This window comes from Micropterus dolomieu, linkage group LG01, assembly GCF_021292245.1.
Source record: "Micropterus dolomieu isolate WLL.071019.BEF.003 ecotype Adirondacks linkage group LG01, ASM2129224v1, whole genome shotgun sequence".
Classification (NCBI taxonomy): Eukaryota; Metazoa; Chordata; class Actinopteri; order Centrarchiformes; family Centrarchidae; genus Micropterus; species Micropterus dolomieu.
In genome coordinates, this window is record NC_060150.1 from 33,400,826 (window position 1) to 33,417,759 (window position 16,934).

At 40.7% G+C, this 16,934-nt stretch overlaps 1 protein-coding gene across 1 annotated transcript in view; it reads left to right on the forward strand.

The window, feature by feature from the left end:
• Positions 1-202: 202 nt before the first annotated feature.
• Positions 203-16,934, forward strand: part of LOC123981330 (polycystic kidney disease 1 like 1) — a 32,915-nt gene continuing 16,183 nt past the window's right edge. The window contains exons 1-28 of the mRNA XM_046066079.1: positions 203-1,769; positions 2,451-2,585; positions 2,822-2,985; positions 3,845-4,006; positions 4,145-4,467; positions 6,360-6,446; positions 6,826-8,005; positions 8,481-8,646; positions 8,871-9,113; positions 9,697-9,829; positions 9,950-10,153; positions 10,228-10,409; positions 10,511-10,714; positions 10,967-11,130; positions 11,239-11,460; positions 11,610-11,672; positions 11,932-12,156; positions 13,002-13,088; positions 13,162-13,341; positions 13,437-13,514; positions 14,117-14,259; positions 14,733-14,853; positions 14,936-15,077; positions 15,472-15,664; positions 15,885-15,941; positions 16,046-16,423; positions 16,518-16,775; positions 16,858-16,929. Coding sequence (XP_045922035.1) covers positions 1,447-1,769; positions 2,451-2,585; positions 2,822-2,985; positions 3,845-4,006; positions 4,145-4,467; positions 6,360-6,446; positions 6,826-8,005; positions 8,481-8,646; positions 8,871-9,113; positions 9,697-9,829; positions 9,950-10,153; positions 10,228-10,409; positions 10,511-10,714; positions 10,967-11,130; positions 11,239-11,460; positions 11,610-11,672; positions 11,932-12,156; positions 13,002-13,088; positions 13,162-13,341; positions 13,437-13,514; positions 14,117-14,259; positions 14,733-14,853; positions 14,936-15,077; positions 15,472-15,664; positions 15,885-15,941; positions 16,046-16,423; positions 16,518-16,775; positions 16,858-16,929 — 5,889 coding nt within the window. The 5' untranslated portion in view covers positions 203-1,446. The remainder of the gene's footprint in view (positions 1,770-2,450; positions 2,586-2,821; positions 2,986-3,844; positions 4,007-4,144; positions 4,468-6,359; positions 6,447-6,825; positions 8,006-8,480; positions 8,647-8,870; positions 9,114-9,696; positions 9,830-9,949; positions 10,154-10,227; positions 10,410-10,510; positions 10,715-10,966; positions 11,131-11,238; positions 11,461-11,609; positions 11,673-11,931; positions 12,157-13,001; positions 13,089-13,161; positions 13,342-13,436; positions 13,515-14,116; positions 14,260-14,732; positions 14,854-14,935; positions 15,078-15,471; positions 15,665-15,884; positions 15,942-16,045; positions 16,424-16,517; positions 16,776-16,857; positions 16,930-16,934) is intronic.

The window sequence follows — 16,934 nt, forward strand, 5'->3', positions numbered from 1 at the left end:
CCGGTTCCGTTGTGTTTTTGCAGTTTTTAGCTCTGAATTACTCTGCAAAAAATGTGCGTCCGTAGAGGGAGTTCGTGCCCGAGCTCACACTACTTACCTTCCTCAAAGCAAGTTCAGAAACACCACTGCTGGTGAGCTCATTTCGTCTGTTTAAAAACGACGTTATAGAAGAATCCCCTTGAATTAAGCGAGTGAGTGGCGACCTCGACCCGAGCAGGGTGACAACAGAAGACTCATTCATACAGCTCTGTTGTAGGGTGTGTCACCCCGTTGTCCTTTAACTTGTCAGGAAAATTAATATTGAGACTCAGAGTAAAACTAAAGGCTCAACGAGATTCGCATATTTTTCTTGCTGCATCTCATTCACTGTTGGCCACTGCTTTAATAGTAACCTAATATAATGACTCCTTCAGGTCGGCTGGCTAAAAAACTTTGGCACCGTATTTCTATTGACATAATAAAACAAGACGTGATTAGCACACTTACTGGTGCTTTAGAAGATCCAGATGTTTTTTAAATGTTAATGAAAGAACTCAGATCAGCCTCTGGCCCTCACGTGCTCCAACCAGATTCAAATGTGCTGAATCAAATCAATAAGGTGACGGCTCGACGCAACTTAGGTCTCACGAACTTGGCTGTGAAGAAATAATTTATTCCCTTCTCATGATGCAGATTGTGTAGGCCTAGCCTATGTGAAGCATGTGGGTGCGTGGCACAGGTCACTTTGTAGGCCAGCTCAATGTATCGTAATTAAATGATTTAATATCAGCAGACTAACAGAATGATTTTACAGACAAAAGTGAAGGCTACATAGGCCTACGGTTTGAACAGACTTTTTTTTTTCCTCCAGTGTTTTGTTCAATGTGGCCACGATTTTCTTCGCACCATTAAACGACACAATTTTGCGTTTTTTTGTGACAAAAGAACAGCAATACGCAACTTTTACCTGTGGTAGTTGCTTTATTTTGCACGCACTTGTAAAAGCACTAACTCTGGTAATACTAATTGGCATTGACCAGTGACCTTTGTAATTGTGATTTTCACGTGCAGACTAACCTTATATTAACTTAGAAGGAACATTATTATATTCAAAAGTTCAGGTGCAGATTTATTTCAAATCTTAAACATCACGACGCCATAAACAAAAAAGGCTACAGAAAAAAGTGTATCAGGAAAGAGGAGCAGTGATGCCTTCACCCTTACCAGCTTGACAGGAAACATACCGCCTCACTAATATTTAATTATTACCGACACAAATCCACGATGGTTTGCTTATTTTATTGCGTAGCAGCATATTATCTGGCCTATAATTAGAAGGTCGCTTCTCTTTTTTAACCCTTCTCAGTAAAAAGCAGCTTCCTCCTGCCTTCATTTGCACACAGTCCCTCTGTGTTTTCACCTCCCACACACCTTTTCTGCACAGATTCGGGGGGAGGGGTTTGGTCAATGCACCTGCACCTTTTCTCCTCCATTTCCTCCCCTCTGCTCAGCCTGAAACGTGCAGTCCTCTTTACGTCCTCGTCAAACACGGTCGGTCCATCCAGCTGCAGTAGTTGCTTTGAGGCCTCAGACATGCTCGGTGCTTTTGTCTACGCGCTCGTTTCATTATATCCGTTTTTTCATCGCTTGTCTGCGGCAGCCCACCCATCAGGTCACGAGGATTCACCGTGGTTCATGGGATGCGTCAACGACAGCAACAGGCTTTATGCAGCCAAAGGTGGACGTGACCTTGACCCGGTAACCTGCTGTGCACGTTGCCTGGATGAGGGGTAAGCTGGGGGAAACTGGAAAAGAGCAGGTCGAGTCAGTTGCATTTCAGCTAAAGCTGGTTTGAATATTTGTGTGAGATTACAGAAGAAAAAAAAATCCACTTTATGATTTTTAGAAATACTCATTGGAAGGAGTTACTTCTCAGCAGTGAGTAATAATCTTGTATCAGAGCAGACCTCTTTGTTATGTTTTTAGTAGCTTTCTGCATTTGTGCAGTTGTGATGTTCTCACTCTGAAATATTTTAGATACAAAATTTATTTTCAAACACCAGGCCAGCTTAAAAACAAATACATATATATGTGATAAGTCCATCTTTTTATCCATTGTTTTTCTTATGAGAAAAATCTGAAAATAAACTCAGTGGGCTTTAAGCTTTTAAAATGTTTATTTCAATAAACAAAAAGCCCTTAAACATTAAAATAAAAAGTGTGCTTTGGCCTCTGGGCTCAGTCGGAGAAATTGGCTGACTTTTGCAGAACTTAGACATTATGTTGGAAGTAAGTATGTTTTTATAGTGTGCAATAACATGTAGCTTATTGATGCAAAGAGTCACACCAAATGTTTGTTGCATGTGAGTCATTACAATACTTTCACAAGACATCTTCACATGGGCACTGAGTTGATGCATGTGCAGCACTTAAAGTGGTATTTTATTAACTTTAGGTTTTTGTTGTTGAAGGTACCAGGTTGCAGCGTTGACCTCAGAGGGTTGTTACTGCGACAACCGGCAACACGGCTTGGTGGCCAGAGAGTGTTTCAACACATCTTCCAAAGGAGGGACAAAGGATGCCAGAGGAGAAAGTGAAAGACAAAGGTGAGCAAGACTGATGCCTTTTCCTTTTTCTATCCACCTCTAATCATGGCTTCTCTAGTTCTGTGTCATCCAGAAGTGGCAGTGTAAAACCTCTGTGTTAATATCTCCTGAATGCCACCAAATTCAGTCTGAGTAAAACATTTAAAATTCAAATGTGTACATTCTGAGCTGTAATGTCAGTACACCAGTCTCTGAAGCTTTTTGTGTTTTGACCTGCTGAATCTTTTCTTTTCTAGCATGCCTGCTGGAGGTGGACCAGGAAGTGTGGCACTCTACAGAACTGAAGGACCATTCCTGCACAGCGTTCGGCTGTCTACTTCTCCAGACAGAGTGCAGGCTGGGAAGGCTTTTGTCGTGGAAGTTTCAGGAAACCTGGCTGGACGCCCCAGCCAGCCCACAGGTCAGTGGGTACTTTCCTCAGGTTAAGTTCTTGGGAATAAGACTCTGCAAGTTGCACATAGGTTGACTCCTGTGTTATAAATACTTTCTTACTTGGCAAAGAGGTTTGTTTGGATGAACATGTTTTCTCCTTTATGTGCAAGTGAAAATGATTTTTAATAGTTTACTGTATATAATAGTGTCTGTTATGTCCTTAACATTTATTTTCTGTGTGTTGTATATTTCTCATGGTTTTACATAAAGCACTTTGCTTGAATAAATGGATATAATGAATTATATTATTTACAGTTATATGAATGATGTAATATTATTTTCATTATAAACTATTATTATTACAGTTATTAGTGTATCCATGCACAAGACTGCTCCAGCTGCTTTTTAAAATGCAGCATTTGTGTAGTCAGTGTTTGTTATTGTGTATATATGTGTATTTATTTGAACTTTTGAAGGTTCAATTCTTTTATAAAGAAACAATGTGCAAAACACAGTCAAAGCCACCTCGCAATGTGTAACTAATAAAGTTGTGCATTGCAGTGGAAAACACATTTTCCGTTATTGTTTTTTAACAGCTGCAGATGTACTATGTAATGTGGTTAAAAGTGATCAAATAATTATAAATATGAACAATGATGTAATACAGAACAACTGCTCCAGATTTAATTCTAAATTAATGATTATTTTTTAGAAAATGTTTTGATCTATTTTATGAGGTACAATAACAACAATAATTCATTCCTATATATAAATATTATATTTACTCACAGACAGAAAATATCAGGATATTTGATTAATGTTTACATCATTTAATTTATTTTGCAGCATATGTTTTTGTTTTAAATAAGTTTTTCTGTGATTTTTAGGAATTCTGGGTCTGAGAGGGCAGGATCTCTCTCATGTCACTGTTGAGTTTCAGGAAACAACCCCTAGAGGTCAAAGTTCACATCGTGTGAATTTGTTGGATGACGGTTCCTTTGTTGTGTCATCTGATTGGATTTTGGAAACTCCGGGAAAATATGAACTCAGTAAGTCAACAAGAGCAAACACATTTTGTTGAATGATGAATAAGTAATGAACTAAAAGATGATGATGATTATTATTATTATTATTATTGTTGTAACCTTCTCTCTCCCTACTCTTTTTATTGTTCATTTTCTGTGTAGACGTCAGTGTCTCCAACCCCCTCTCCACACTCTCCTCCACCCTCCAGCTCTCTGTCTTGCATCACTCCACAGACAGCTTGATGATCTCTGTTCTTCATGGGCCCCTGGGTGTCCCCTCCTGCATCCCGTTCCTACAGACAGGCTCCAAGAGCGAGGCAGTCGAGGCAGCGTACCTGGGCGACCCTGTCACACTGCAGGCATACACAGCTGATGGTCCGCCGCTAGAGTTTATTTGGTGGTTTGCTCACAAGGGAAAAGAGAAGAACACAGAGGGTGTAAAGACAGCTTGCCTTCCCAACTCAGGCTGTCTGAACAGCACCGTGGTAAGTAGGGCTCAGAAAATAGCACTACTTTGTGGTTCAGATGTATCTCAAAGTTAAACATTTTCAGCATTCAAGTTCCCTCTTTTTATTTGATCACAATGCTTTTTTAACAGATAGCCATTTACAGAGTCTGACAATGGATTTTTCTGTGTGTCGTGAGTCAACAAAACCTCAAAGTCTAAGTTAAATGAAGCACATTCAAAGACAACAAGAGATATTTGTTTAATGTATTATTAATACCAATGAATAAATAATGCGCCTGTAATGTCAGCCTGCGCATGTTTAAAGTCTAGTCTTTTTGTGACTCCTTTATATAACCCTTTCAATATTGAGCTAAACATGCTCTGCCAGTCATTAAAAAAGTCTTGGCTCAGCCTCAAATATGAATAAAATGGGCTTTTTGAAAATAAAAATATTCATTTGATATAAATAATTGGATTCAAGATTTATGATGAATTATATACACAGAATTCTTAGGATTAGGTTTGGTGAGAAAAGAAGTTCTGTTGTAATATGCATTTTATTATGAAAGTGTCTCATCTGGAAGATCATTACTGAACAGTAATCCAACTAATCAGTGAAATCTGGAATTTTCTGAAATCTGTTTGGTGAAACTCCCAACAACAGAATAAGGACCCATAAAGAACAGCCGAAAAGTATTAACCTTTCTTATTTAAGAGGGGTCAAGGGTCAACACGTAGAATGTGAAAAATTCACATAAGCATCATGACCAAGAGGGTAGGGCTGCTCTGACCAAAATATATACGTGTGTGTGTGTGTGTATGTGTGTGTGTGTGTGTGTGTGTGTATGTGTATGTATGTATATGTGTGTGTATGTGTGTATATATATATATATATATGTATATATATATATAAATAAATTTAATTATTTAAATATATTGGAGTTTTTTCCTAATTATTTTTTATGTTACCATATTTTAATATAGCCTACACTTAATTATCTGTTTAGTTCTATGTGAGTAGCATGAAGGGACTACAAACTTTCTTTTCATTATACAACTTTGTAATGATAAATAATCTAACTTGATATATATTTTTGGGGCATCCAAGGCTGAGATTGATTATATTAGTAACACTGTTAACACTGTGCAACATTACAGAGAAATACAAAAACGTAATAATGAGCCTTTAAAATATAATGAAGCGAGCCGCATGTTAATGACAATGATAATGGAAAAAGTGCTGAATGTGTCAAACAACCAGAAAGGAGACGGAACATTTTGTTCATTTACAGTATAACATCACACAAGACTTGTTATTCAGTCCCGTCCCATCCGTGTTCACTGAGCTAACTAGAGTTGGCAGCAGTGTGCTGGTAAATGACTTCCATTTTACAAGAGAAAAGGTCCGTGTTGCAACAAGCCCTGGATACTAACGACAAGGCAAGTTTGACATTGTTGTTTTCTTCGGCAACAAACCCACTAATAAAAACTGTGAACTGTGTACAATAGGCAACTATTTAGTGAGTTATTAATTGAACTTCTCTTCATAGCCTCCATGAAGGAGAAAGGGACACAACCAAACTCTGATGCGCATGTGTTTCTCAGATCGCCATGGCAAATGGAAATCCAAATATTGGATTTGGTATTGAGTCCATCTCTCTCAGGGTCCATATCCATCTAGTTTTAATTAATCATTTGATAGGTAAAGACACCACTCATCAAAGCAAATAGTAAGAATTTATAGGGTTTCTGTCAGTACAGAAGGAATGCTGTTCTCTGTTGGTGATTTACGAGGACAAAAGGGGGTTTTATGTAAAACATATCCAAAAAAGGATTAAAGTGAAAATTCTTTAATCTCAAATCTTTCTAAACTCACTGTCATGGTTTTAATCTAACAAATTAAAAAAATTAAATTCATTTTGTCTCCAGAACTGGACCTTTGAAACAGAGGGAGTTCACATGGTGTCAGTGAACGCCTCCAGTGCCTTTGGATGGACACAGGAGACGATATATGTTGTGAGTCCTTGTGAGGCTTTCATTCACTGAAGATATCATGTTCATGTTTATTATGGATAAGGCTGGTGATATTTTAAATGTGTCGTATCACCAGCAAAACCTACGAAAAAAAGACCAAACTCAACAATGTCTCGAAGTCTGCCTGTCTGTGGCTCTCAGCACCAAGCCCCATGGCTCCAATGAAAACGTTTCACTTAAAAAAAAAAAACATTCCCAGTGATTTCCTAAAACAGCTGGCACCTTTAGTTTGTAGCAGATGTTACACAAACTGGAGGAAATTTTAAATAGGATCTGGCTTATCCTTAATCTCTTTCACATTTGTGTGTTTTTGTGTGCATGTTTTAATGTCCAACACATGTGGGTGTGTGTGCACTCACAGGCGATTGTGCGTCTTGCCGTCTCTGACCTCAGAGTGAGTGCGCCGGGGGATCCGCTAATGGCCGGGGAAGGCATTTCTGTAGACGTGGAGCTGTTCACCACGATGAAGCACCTACTCGCCCTCGACCTCTCGCTGAATGCTGAGGTCAGCAACATTGGCATGAGGGATAATTTAAGCAACACTGACGGTGGAGACTTTAGTAGTGACAATAAAAACATCAGTGACAAAGCTGAAAATCATTCAAGCAAAAACTCTCACCAGGAAAACAGCAAGGATCACAACTGCAGCAGCAATTATCAACTCAACCAAAACCACCAAAACATCTATTTTCATGGTGCCACCCACTTATATGTTGACTCTGATGCCCACCACTTCACCTCCCTTCATCTCCTCCACACCTCCAAACGCTCAAGCTGCCATTTGCACCTCCACCTTCACTGCCGCCTCCCCACCACTGCAGGACAGTATCGCCTCACATCGTCTGTTCTCTCCAATTCTGACCCTTCGTCAGTGCTGCTCTCCACCGTCCTGCCTCGACCCTTGATGGTGTACGAACACATATGTGCCCTGAGGCCTTCTGGGAGTTGGAAGTCAGTGGTTTCAACACGCTCAGAACTCAGCCTGGAGGTCGTCAGCCCTGCGAACCGAATGGGGTCAAAAGTGATTTGGACTTTTAGTTTGGATAGTGTTATTGTGATGAGCAGGACGACTGAAGAATGGAACGTAAATGTGTCTCTTGCTGTAGCAGGCCGTTATAAAGTGACAGTTAAGGCCTTTAACCCAATCAGCTGGGCCTCATTCTGCACACACATCCTCGCTCAAGACCCGGTTGGAGGGTTGGTGTTGAATGTTCCCAGTGTGATCACAGCACATCAAATGTACCCCGTTTTATTTAGCGTCACTGCAGGGTCAAATGTGACTGTGTCTCTGCTGGCGAATGCGACTCTTCTCTACAGAAACAGCAGCTACACGACAGGTGAAGAGGCAACAGTGGTTTTGCTTCTCAACCACACCAGGACAGTTGCGGTGGAGCTTCGAGCTGAAAATCAAGTGTCTTCTCAGAACAAAAGCCTAAGAGTGTGTTTTGACAGGAACAGGATGTTGTTACCACAAGTTAGAGCTAATGCAACGTGGCAACCACCTACCAGTCAAAGTCCTGTTCACAGCCTCGCAGACAATGGTGAGGAAGTATTTTTAATTAACACCCCATGAGCAGTACAAAACATTTGGACATTAATAAAAAATTCTTTTCTTCTAACGGTTAAGTATGTGTCTGAGATTTTCATCTTAAATCAGTGTCCAAACATTGTTTTCTTTGATTATGACATTTCGTGACTAAGCTCAGAATTCACTATTTTCCAAGTATGCTTTTTTTTTACATGCACACTTAGTTCAATAAAGGTCTTGTGTTTTTATCTGAATCTGACAGCTCTAAGCTGTTGAAGAATCACTTATTTCCTGTTATATCTGTTATTTCCTGAGTTATTTTATGACTTTGGTTCTTAAAAAAGTGAAAACATTCAAAATGATGAAGTCGATGAATGTCTGTGTTTTCAGGTCCACCTTTTCTATTGTTTGTTTGGCTATTTTGTTTCTGTCATGAACCATGTATAATTTTTGGTATATATAAATATTATATGGTTTTCCCCTAACAGTGCGGATTTATGCAACAAAGCAAGCTTACCCCACAAATACAGATATAACTTTCCTGGCTGTGGCTGAAGTACCAGACCCTGTAGAGTTCCTCTGGCACTTTGGAGACTCTAGATCAGCCAGAACCACTTTAAGGACCGTCACTAAAAGATACCAAAAACCTGGCAGGTATGAGACATGAGTAATCAGTTTGAGAGCTTGTGCGTAAACTCTATACCCCAAATAGAAAAGAGAAAACAACCAGGAACAACAAGATATTTAAAATCCTAAAGTTCACTTTTAAGTTATTTTACCTGTTAACAAAAATTAATGGAGTACTGTACATATACAGATCTTTTCCTGAATAGGACCATTGGCAGTAGTATTTATCATGCTCCCTTTCCTCAACATAGGTATGATGTAGTTGTAGTTGCGATGCCAGTTGGCCGGGCCTCCCTCACCTCCGATGTGTTCTCGCTGGTAGTCCAGAGAGCAGTGAAGCTCAACAGGCTGCTCCACCAGGCTTCTGTCCTGCCGAACCAAACGGTGGTGGTGAGTTGCTGGGTCAATGTGGGGACTGACATCAGCTTCCTGTGGAGCTTCGGAGACGGTTCATCCAGGCCGGGACAGAGCACAGAACAGCACGTCTTCCACAGGTGAGTGCTGATTTTAAATTAGCATTATTGTAACTCAGGTAAATGTAAATTTGGATGTTTCTAATAGAGCTAGACAAATTGCAGATCTGTCGGTGTATATGTTGGTCATTATATATGTAAAAAAAATCCAATACAGAAAACGTATATTAGAAATCATTTTTAAAAAGTCTTTCTATTACCATATATTTATTATTACTGAAAAAGTTTCCTCTCAGTCCATACTGTATCTTGGTCACAATTATTTAATAAACCAAATTTGAAGCATCCTTCTCTTTCTGTTATGTGTTTATATATATATATATATATATAGTATTGGTATCTGCCACAAAAATCCATTATCAATCGAGCTATAGTTTCCATTTACCAGCTTTATACTTAAGTTTAAAAGAAAGGTTTCTTCCACATTTTTACATGACCTTAAATTTCTTCTCCTAAATATTCATGTAATGAACCTTATTTTCATTGTTCCTCACGTACCTGTAAATCTTTAAATTACCAAACTGTTTAAATGTAATGTGTATTTTTGCCTGTGTACACTTAGTGTGTGTGTGTGTGTGTGTGTGTGTGTTTTCACTCTATGCAGGACAGGAGAATTCAGAGTGCAAGTAACCGCGTCCAACCTGGTTAGCTCTGCCTCTCTATCTAGTCACATCTTTGTTGTGGACCGGCCTTGTCAGCCTCCACCAGTCAAAAACATGGGTCCTCTAAGGCTACAGGTACATTTCACCAGCTGGGCAGTTACTTGACCATAATGTGAATGTACTATGGTAAAGTCTAGCTAAAAAGATAATAACATTTCTGTTTTTTCTTCTCTATTACCCTCTCCTCTCTTCAAGGTGAGAAGAAATGAGGTTATCCATCTGGCGGTGACGTATGAGACTGAAGTTGACTGCGATGTTTCAGGAGGCCTTGACTACACCTGGACCTTGTTTGACTCTGCAGGACAGGTCTTCCCTTTGCCTCTCATAGCCACACACAGGCAGAACCTTGTTCTGCCAAGCCATCTCCTGCACTATGATACCTACACTGCCATAGCCAGGGTAAGTAGCGGACAAAAAGTGTCACGCTTTGGCCCTTAAACTAGGAGTATTGAGTAACTGTCAGTGCTCTGCAGGTTCAGGTCGTCGGCAGTGTGGTGTACAGTAACTACAGCGTGAGAGTGCAGGTGATACCAAGCCCTCCTGTGGCCTTGATCCAGGGTGGCACGAACATCTTCATTAAGAACAGGAACACCACAGTGGTAACCCTGGATGGGCAGAGATCTTACGACCCTGACTTCCCCATGAACCCAGTCAGGTACACAAATAATTTTATGCATGCACCAAACCTTTAATGGTTATAAGTTGTATGCATCTTTAACGTCTGACTCCAATGTGCATTCGATTTCCTCTTCACAGCTTCAGTTGGACATGTAAACCAGTGAGCTCAATCACCACATCCTGTTTCCACCATGACATTCCAACGTCATCCCCTGTGCTCGTATTTCCTGCTAGTTTCCTAAAACGCAACTTTGACCAGTTCCGGTTCACGCTCACCATCCACAGCGGTGAGCGGTCAGCTTCATCAGAGACCTTCCGCACATTAACATCGAATGTGATCAGGTGAGAGTTATAAAAATATAACTATTTCCCCGTCACTGTATCTGAACATGTGCATTAACAAGCAGATTAAACCTTTGAACTGCTATATTGCTTTTCTTTTTTGAAGCAAAGTCACAAATCACATTTACATCTAAGGACATGAAATTTGGATGCTTTATAGTGGATAGATGTTTAGAAATATTTGTCACCATTAATAAGTGTACTGTACCTACCTTGTAATTCTTACCATGTATCTGAATGTTTCCAATCCAGGATGGTGTCAGTTTACTGCCCTCAGTGCCAGGGAGACCAGGTGAACTGGGATCAGTCTTTCTCTGTCAGCGCCTTGTGTGAAGGCTGTGATATTTCCCCAAAATACACCCAGTACACCTGGAGCCTGTACTTGGTCAATGTGTCCTCCAAACCTGTCATAGAAGGTACAAAAAACATGGATGCACAGATGTATGCAGTAAATTTTCCATATTTGCTATTTAGTTCATTTGTAAGAAAAATGATGAGCTCAATTCTTTTCTCTTCTATTCTAGTCCCGTTTTGTTACACAGTGCATCTTGGTGCTCCGTCTACCATCGTGGAAGGTCCTGCCACTTCCCTGCATCCACCTGCTACAGATGCTTCACAGCACACCCATCCTGTCAATAACTCTCTGATTAAGAATGCCTCTGAAACTACAGCCAAAAAGCTAAATCTGAATGTGACTGACAGCGGAACATTATCGAAGAATAACAGAAAGAAGTCAGCTGTCTCTGGTGTGTAATTAAATGTGACTGGTGAGATAAAAAAAGCATCCCAAGTGGTTGCCTCTGCAAAAACAGACCAGCGACATAAATCTGCATACTGAAATAGAAAATAACACCATGTCTCTAACCTTGACATCTCTATTTTCCTCCTCACTCAGGTTTGACAGAACCTGAGCTGTCGGCTTTCTCTTCTCTTGTCAACACAAGAACAGCAGGATCAGGTAGGCCAGGGCAGCTGTGTACACTGCCATGTTGCTACTAGCTTTTTTAATGGATATTGTTTAATTCTGTAGGTAAACAGGAATCAAATACTGTGAATCAAAATGTGAATAGGTAACGTTTTTCAATGCTCACAATGTTTATCTTAAAAGCATGCACATCAATAGGGAAAATCAACAAGAGTAATGATGTGCAAGGTCATAGTTACAGTAAAATGGGTAGTTTATGAATTATTTAACAGCTTATCCTCTTTATGTCCAGGAGAGGAGCCTTTTTATCTCACTCTGGGGGAGTTTGACCCTCCAGAGCCTTTGTACTCCTACACTGAATACCAGACTCTTGCCCTTGACAACAGTGGCGTCCTGTATTCAGACCACTTTGGCAAGAGTGACGTTATCAGTGAATTGCCAATTGATTCTGACTCCTCTGCTGACTGGGACTTTTCCTTTCCTGTGCTGGAGAGCGATGACTACGGAGGAAGACCAGGTGAGACAAAACTGAGCTGAGATTTGTGAAGCTGTGAAATTGCTCTGGTCTGGCAGTCATGCAAAATCAAACAGTTGGACTGTGAATGGTTTTGAATAGTGTTTTCCGTGATTCTGGCCTCTGCTCAGGTCGAAGCTAAGCGGTGCTATGCTGGGAATTATGTGAGGTAAACAAACTGCGTGCGCCAATAAGGATGATAAAGCTGGAAACTGTCCTGCCCTAACAGGTGCAGTAAAGCTAACAGTATGTGAAGGAGCTGTCAGTCAAGCACAGTCTGTACATGCCCACACATTTGTTCTAATCAGGCACAATAGAAACACCAGCATGTACAATCAGTGTGTCATGGATGTGTTTGGTCTTTAGATTGTTAGCAGTTGATATAGTGAACTTGTTAGCAAAGCAGATAGGGAGCAACATTAGCTTTCATTTGTTGAGTCTTGTTTCTGTTAACTGATAAATATAAGCCCAATATTCACCCTTTTAGGTTTGTGTTTGGTATCAACCAGCACTTTGGTGCTGTGAGAATAAGGCAACATAGGTTAAGCAGAGCCTTTTCACTGAAAATAGCTGCCTATTATGTCTAGAAAGGATGCTAATAAAAGCAGTAAGACTGAACCAAAACATTAAAGTTTTGAGGTATAAAACTAAAACTAGCTAAAACTGCTAAAAGGTTCAGTAGAGCTGAGAGAAACTGCAGAGTCAGTCATCATTGTCTGTGTTTTATTACTAAATCTAAAGAGTCAAAGTGGCCAATTGGTAAAAAGTGAATAAAGAATAACTTTCTTTTATTTAAATGTACACGGTTTGTGCAGATTTGCAGTGTGTAACTAAATTGTGCATTACAGCTGAATATATTACAGATTCAGTTTATGATGTTCCCTTGATGAGCGCAGAGGAAGGAGACCCAGGGATCTCAGCAGGAAGACCCACAGGTACAGTACATGTCTGGGTTTGCTAATAATCTCAAGTGTGGCAGGTTGTGTGTTTACCCATGCATATCCCCAGATGTGGATGGTGAGAGCTTAACTCCAGGAGATGATTCAGCGTTTCATCCAGCATTGCACGAAGATGAGGGGAGTAATCTGGTGGATTCCAGGCCATCTGTCATGATCCAGGAGCCGATCTTGCTCGATTTAACTCGGGACCCGGTAGACAGAGGCCTTTTTGAGTCCTACACTTACACTGGTCCGTTATTCAGGAAACTCACCGACGCACATTACCTCTCTTTATCCACTGAACTCAGCCTTTAGTCATATTTCTCTCTCTTTCCATCTTTCCAGGAATTTCCTCCCCTTTACTCAGTTTCAGACCTTTCAGTCTGAGGCCTGGGAGCAGATACATGTTGGAAGTTACTGCCAGTAAGTTTCACAACAATAACTGACATTTTTGCCAAAATGTAATGTGTTGTCTGCACTGAACTATGACAGAATGATGATGGAATGATAAATGTACATTAACGTGAAATTGAAATACAGATTTGGCACAGATAGGTATATAAGCCCTAAAGTCATAAACCAGGTGAGCCAGGAAGGGTTTAAACCAGGAACAAAATGCAGTCCTCATTGTCGTCACCATTCCTTAGAGATGGGCCAGAGAGCTCTTCCTGAACATATAAGCAGCTAAGATTATTTAGCAACTAAGAATTTATAGTTGAGGCTAAATGTTAATTGACAGCCAGGAGGATGCAGTCATCGCAGAAGTCCAAATTTCTTGAATTTCCTCACATTTGCTACAGTGCTTTTACATATGTAATAACACTGTTCTGATTCTTCTAATTGTCCTGTGAGAGTGATGCAGAATAGATGTAATGTGGTTTTCTGGATTGAGGACTACCGCATTGGTGTCTACATTAAAATAATAATAATGACAACATTAGTCCTATGTTAGCCCATCATTTATTTTTCTAATGACATTTGAAGGGATCTGGATGCTAGTCTGACCTGTTACCTGTTGCACTCAGAATCTCGTGATAGTTTCCTGGGCCGGACTCAGCTATTCTTAAAAACCAACCCTGCCCCAAAAGGTATGACGTGCCAGGTGCAACCAATCGAAGGAATGGAGTTATACACACATTTCAGCATCTTCTGCACCTCAGGGAAAGAGGTATCTCCTGTCTCATACTGTAAACACACACACACACACACACACACACACACACACAGCGCTCCTAAAATTCTATGACTCATTTGACTCACAATGTACCAGATGGATGTTTTTTAGGATCCTTTATATGTGAGCCCTTTTTTAAGTACATTTTAAGTACTGGAAAAAAGTTTAAAAGAGCGGGAGGGTGTTTACCTTTGTATTCTTTATTGATTTTTAATCTTAAAGAATACTCTACATCATTAAAGGGAGCTTGAAAGGTTGCCTAGCTCAGTAATAAAATACCCTAAAAAATTACCCTAAAATGTGCAGGGACTCTGATTTCTGTGTGAGTGAGTGGGTTCCTCTCACATCCCAGAGACAAGCACCACGACACATTTACAAATGTATCCAGTTTTTTTCTCCGGCATTGATTTCTTCCCACTGTTGGCTGCATATTTACACTCGCATGTTTGTGTGTGGGTGTGCTGAAGGACTTACTGTATGAGTACAGCATGAGCGTAGGAGACAGACCTCCCAGGATGCTGTATCAGGGGAGAGATTTCCAGTACTACTTCAGCCTTCCTTCTGGTGACCCCAGTGACGACTATAAAGGTAAACACACACACACACACACACACACACCTATTGCAGAAATTTCCTTTTCATTAATTGTGATTGATTTTTGTTCCTGTAGTAACTATTTATACAGAGATTAGAAGCAGCACATATGGGACGGCCACCAAACCCTGTCCTGTCACGGTTCAGGTCCAGCCAAGCTTCCTCAGAGACACCACTTCTTCTTCTTCTTCTTCTCATCTTGATCCTGATCTGGAGCTGTAAGAATAACCAATCACCATGTCATCAAACCCCATCAGGATTATGTTTATGTTGCAGGGCTTTGTAAGAAGTGTATTCTGTTTATTACATTATTTTTTTGTTTTTGATCATGAAAATGCACATCATAGTGACTCTGAAACTACTTAAAATCTTATGAATTTATTGTATTTTTATAACTTAGTACCACCTTCGAGTAACATTCTTTATAATGTGTTTATAAGTTGTAACTAATTGCTTTTTAATGGCTAATAAAATGCTTTTTATTGCTTAGTACGCCCTTAATTAAGTCAGCTTTTGTATTGCCACCATGTCTGGAGCTGTACAGTTTAATACGTTACTGTCTTACTAGTTATGCAGTATATTGTTATGTTATTAGTATTTCTTTCTGTCCAGTTCAGAGTCAGGTCTGAGGAACCTGTCAGCTCTCGTGCGGCTTGGGAACAGTGTGGAGATCCGTAACTACATCAGTCTCCTCTCCAGCATCCTGAACAGACTCAGCCTGGACGCAGATGCCAACACACACGCACAGAGACGCACACGCAATGTGCTCATTTGCACAGTGTGTAAGCTCGGGAGCAGTGAACACGTATTATGCGCACACACACACACACACACACACACACACACACACACACACACACCTGTGGTAAACCTCAAGATTACCTGAGCTACGCTTTTGATTTCAACAAATGTTCTCTTTGAGTGTCTCTCACTCTCTATTCCTGTTTCTTAAGTTTCACAGTTGGAATGCAAGAAAACTTTTCCCACCTTTTATAGCATTTTAATTGCATGTCATTGAATCATAGGCGTCAATGTTGGACAACATCTTCATCCTCAGAAACCTTTTACAAGTTACAAGTCAGGTAGGTGGATAGTTGTCTCCTTTCATGCACTTCCACTGAAAAAGAGACACTGATAGATGCTGATAGATGAAAAACGTTTCTCATTCTTGCTATATCGTGTTTAGGTGACATTAGCGAGTGCAAGACGAGTGACAGTTCACGTTCAGGTCATCTCAGAGCAGCTTTCCAAGCCCAGCAGTGCAGTCTGGAACGATCAGGACCAGGAGACGCTCACCACTCTGGTCACCCTGCTCTCTCACAGCCTGCAAGCTGCTGTCACTAATAATGGCTTCACACCAGAAATGTCCAACAGTGCTGACATTACACAGGCATTAGGATCAGACTCGCATGATGGAAACTTCAGAAATGCCATAGCACCTTCTAGTGGCTGCATACCAGACTCATCCAGTGGTGTTTACATACAAAGAGGCCGATCGATTTCAACAAAGCAGACGGTGCAGCTTGTAGCTGATATTCTGCAGACTGCTTCAGACCTGATGCTGGTGAGAGAGAACCAGGAGAAACACTTCCTTGTGAAAATCTGCTCATCAACTTACCTCTACATATGTCTCTACTGGCAATTCTCTTCTTTTTCAGAAATACCTCTTGTTCCACAGGACCCATGAGCACAGAGTCAGCACCGATCTTATCTCCTTATATGCCACATACCAAAACCAAACCTCCGGGGTCGTCAGCAGTGGCTTGACCGCCTTCTACATGCCAGCCTCCCTGATCCAGCTTCTGTTTGGCCGTCGCAGTAGAGAGACTGGGCGTAGACGTCATCAACCATGTGTGCTCTGCATGCTAACTGAGCTTACCCACAGCCCTTACACCTGGGCCCACTATCCTGGAAGGGTGAGACTGGCATGATGCGATGACACTTGGTGATTAAACAGCAAAAGGCATTGCTCTCATTTTCCCCATTGCTGATTTCCAGCTGAGTGGACCAGTGGTTCACCTGAGTCTGTACAAGTGCAGCACGAGGAGAAAGATCCCTGTTCCTTCCCTCGTTCA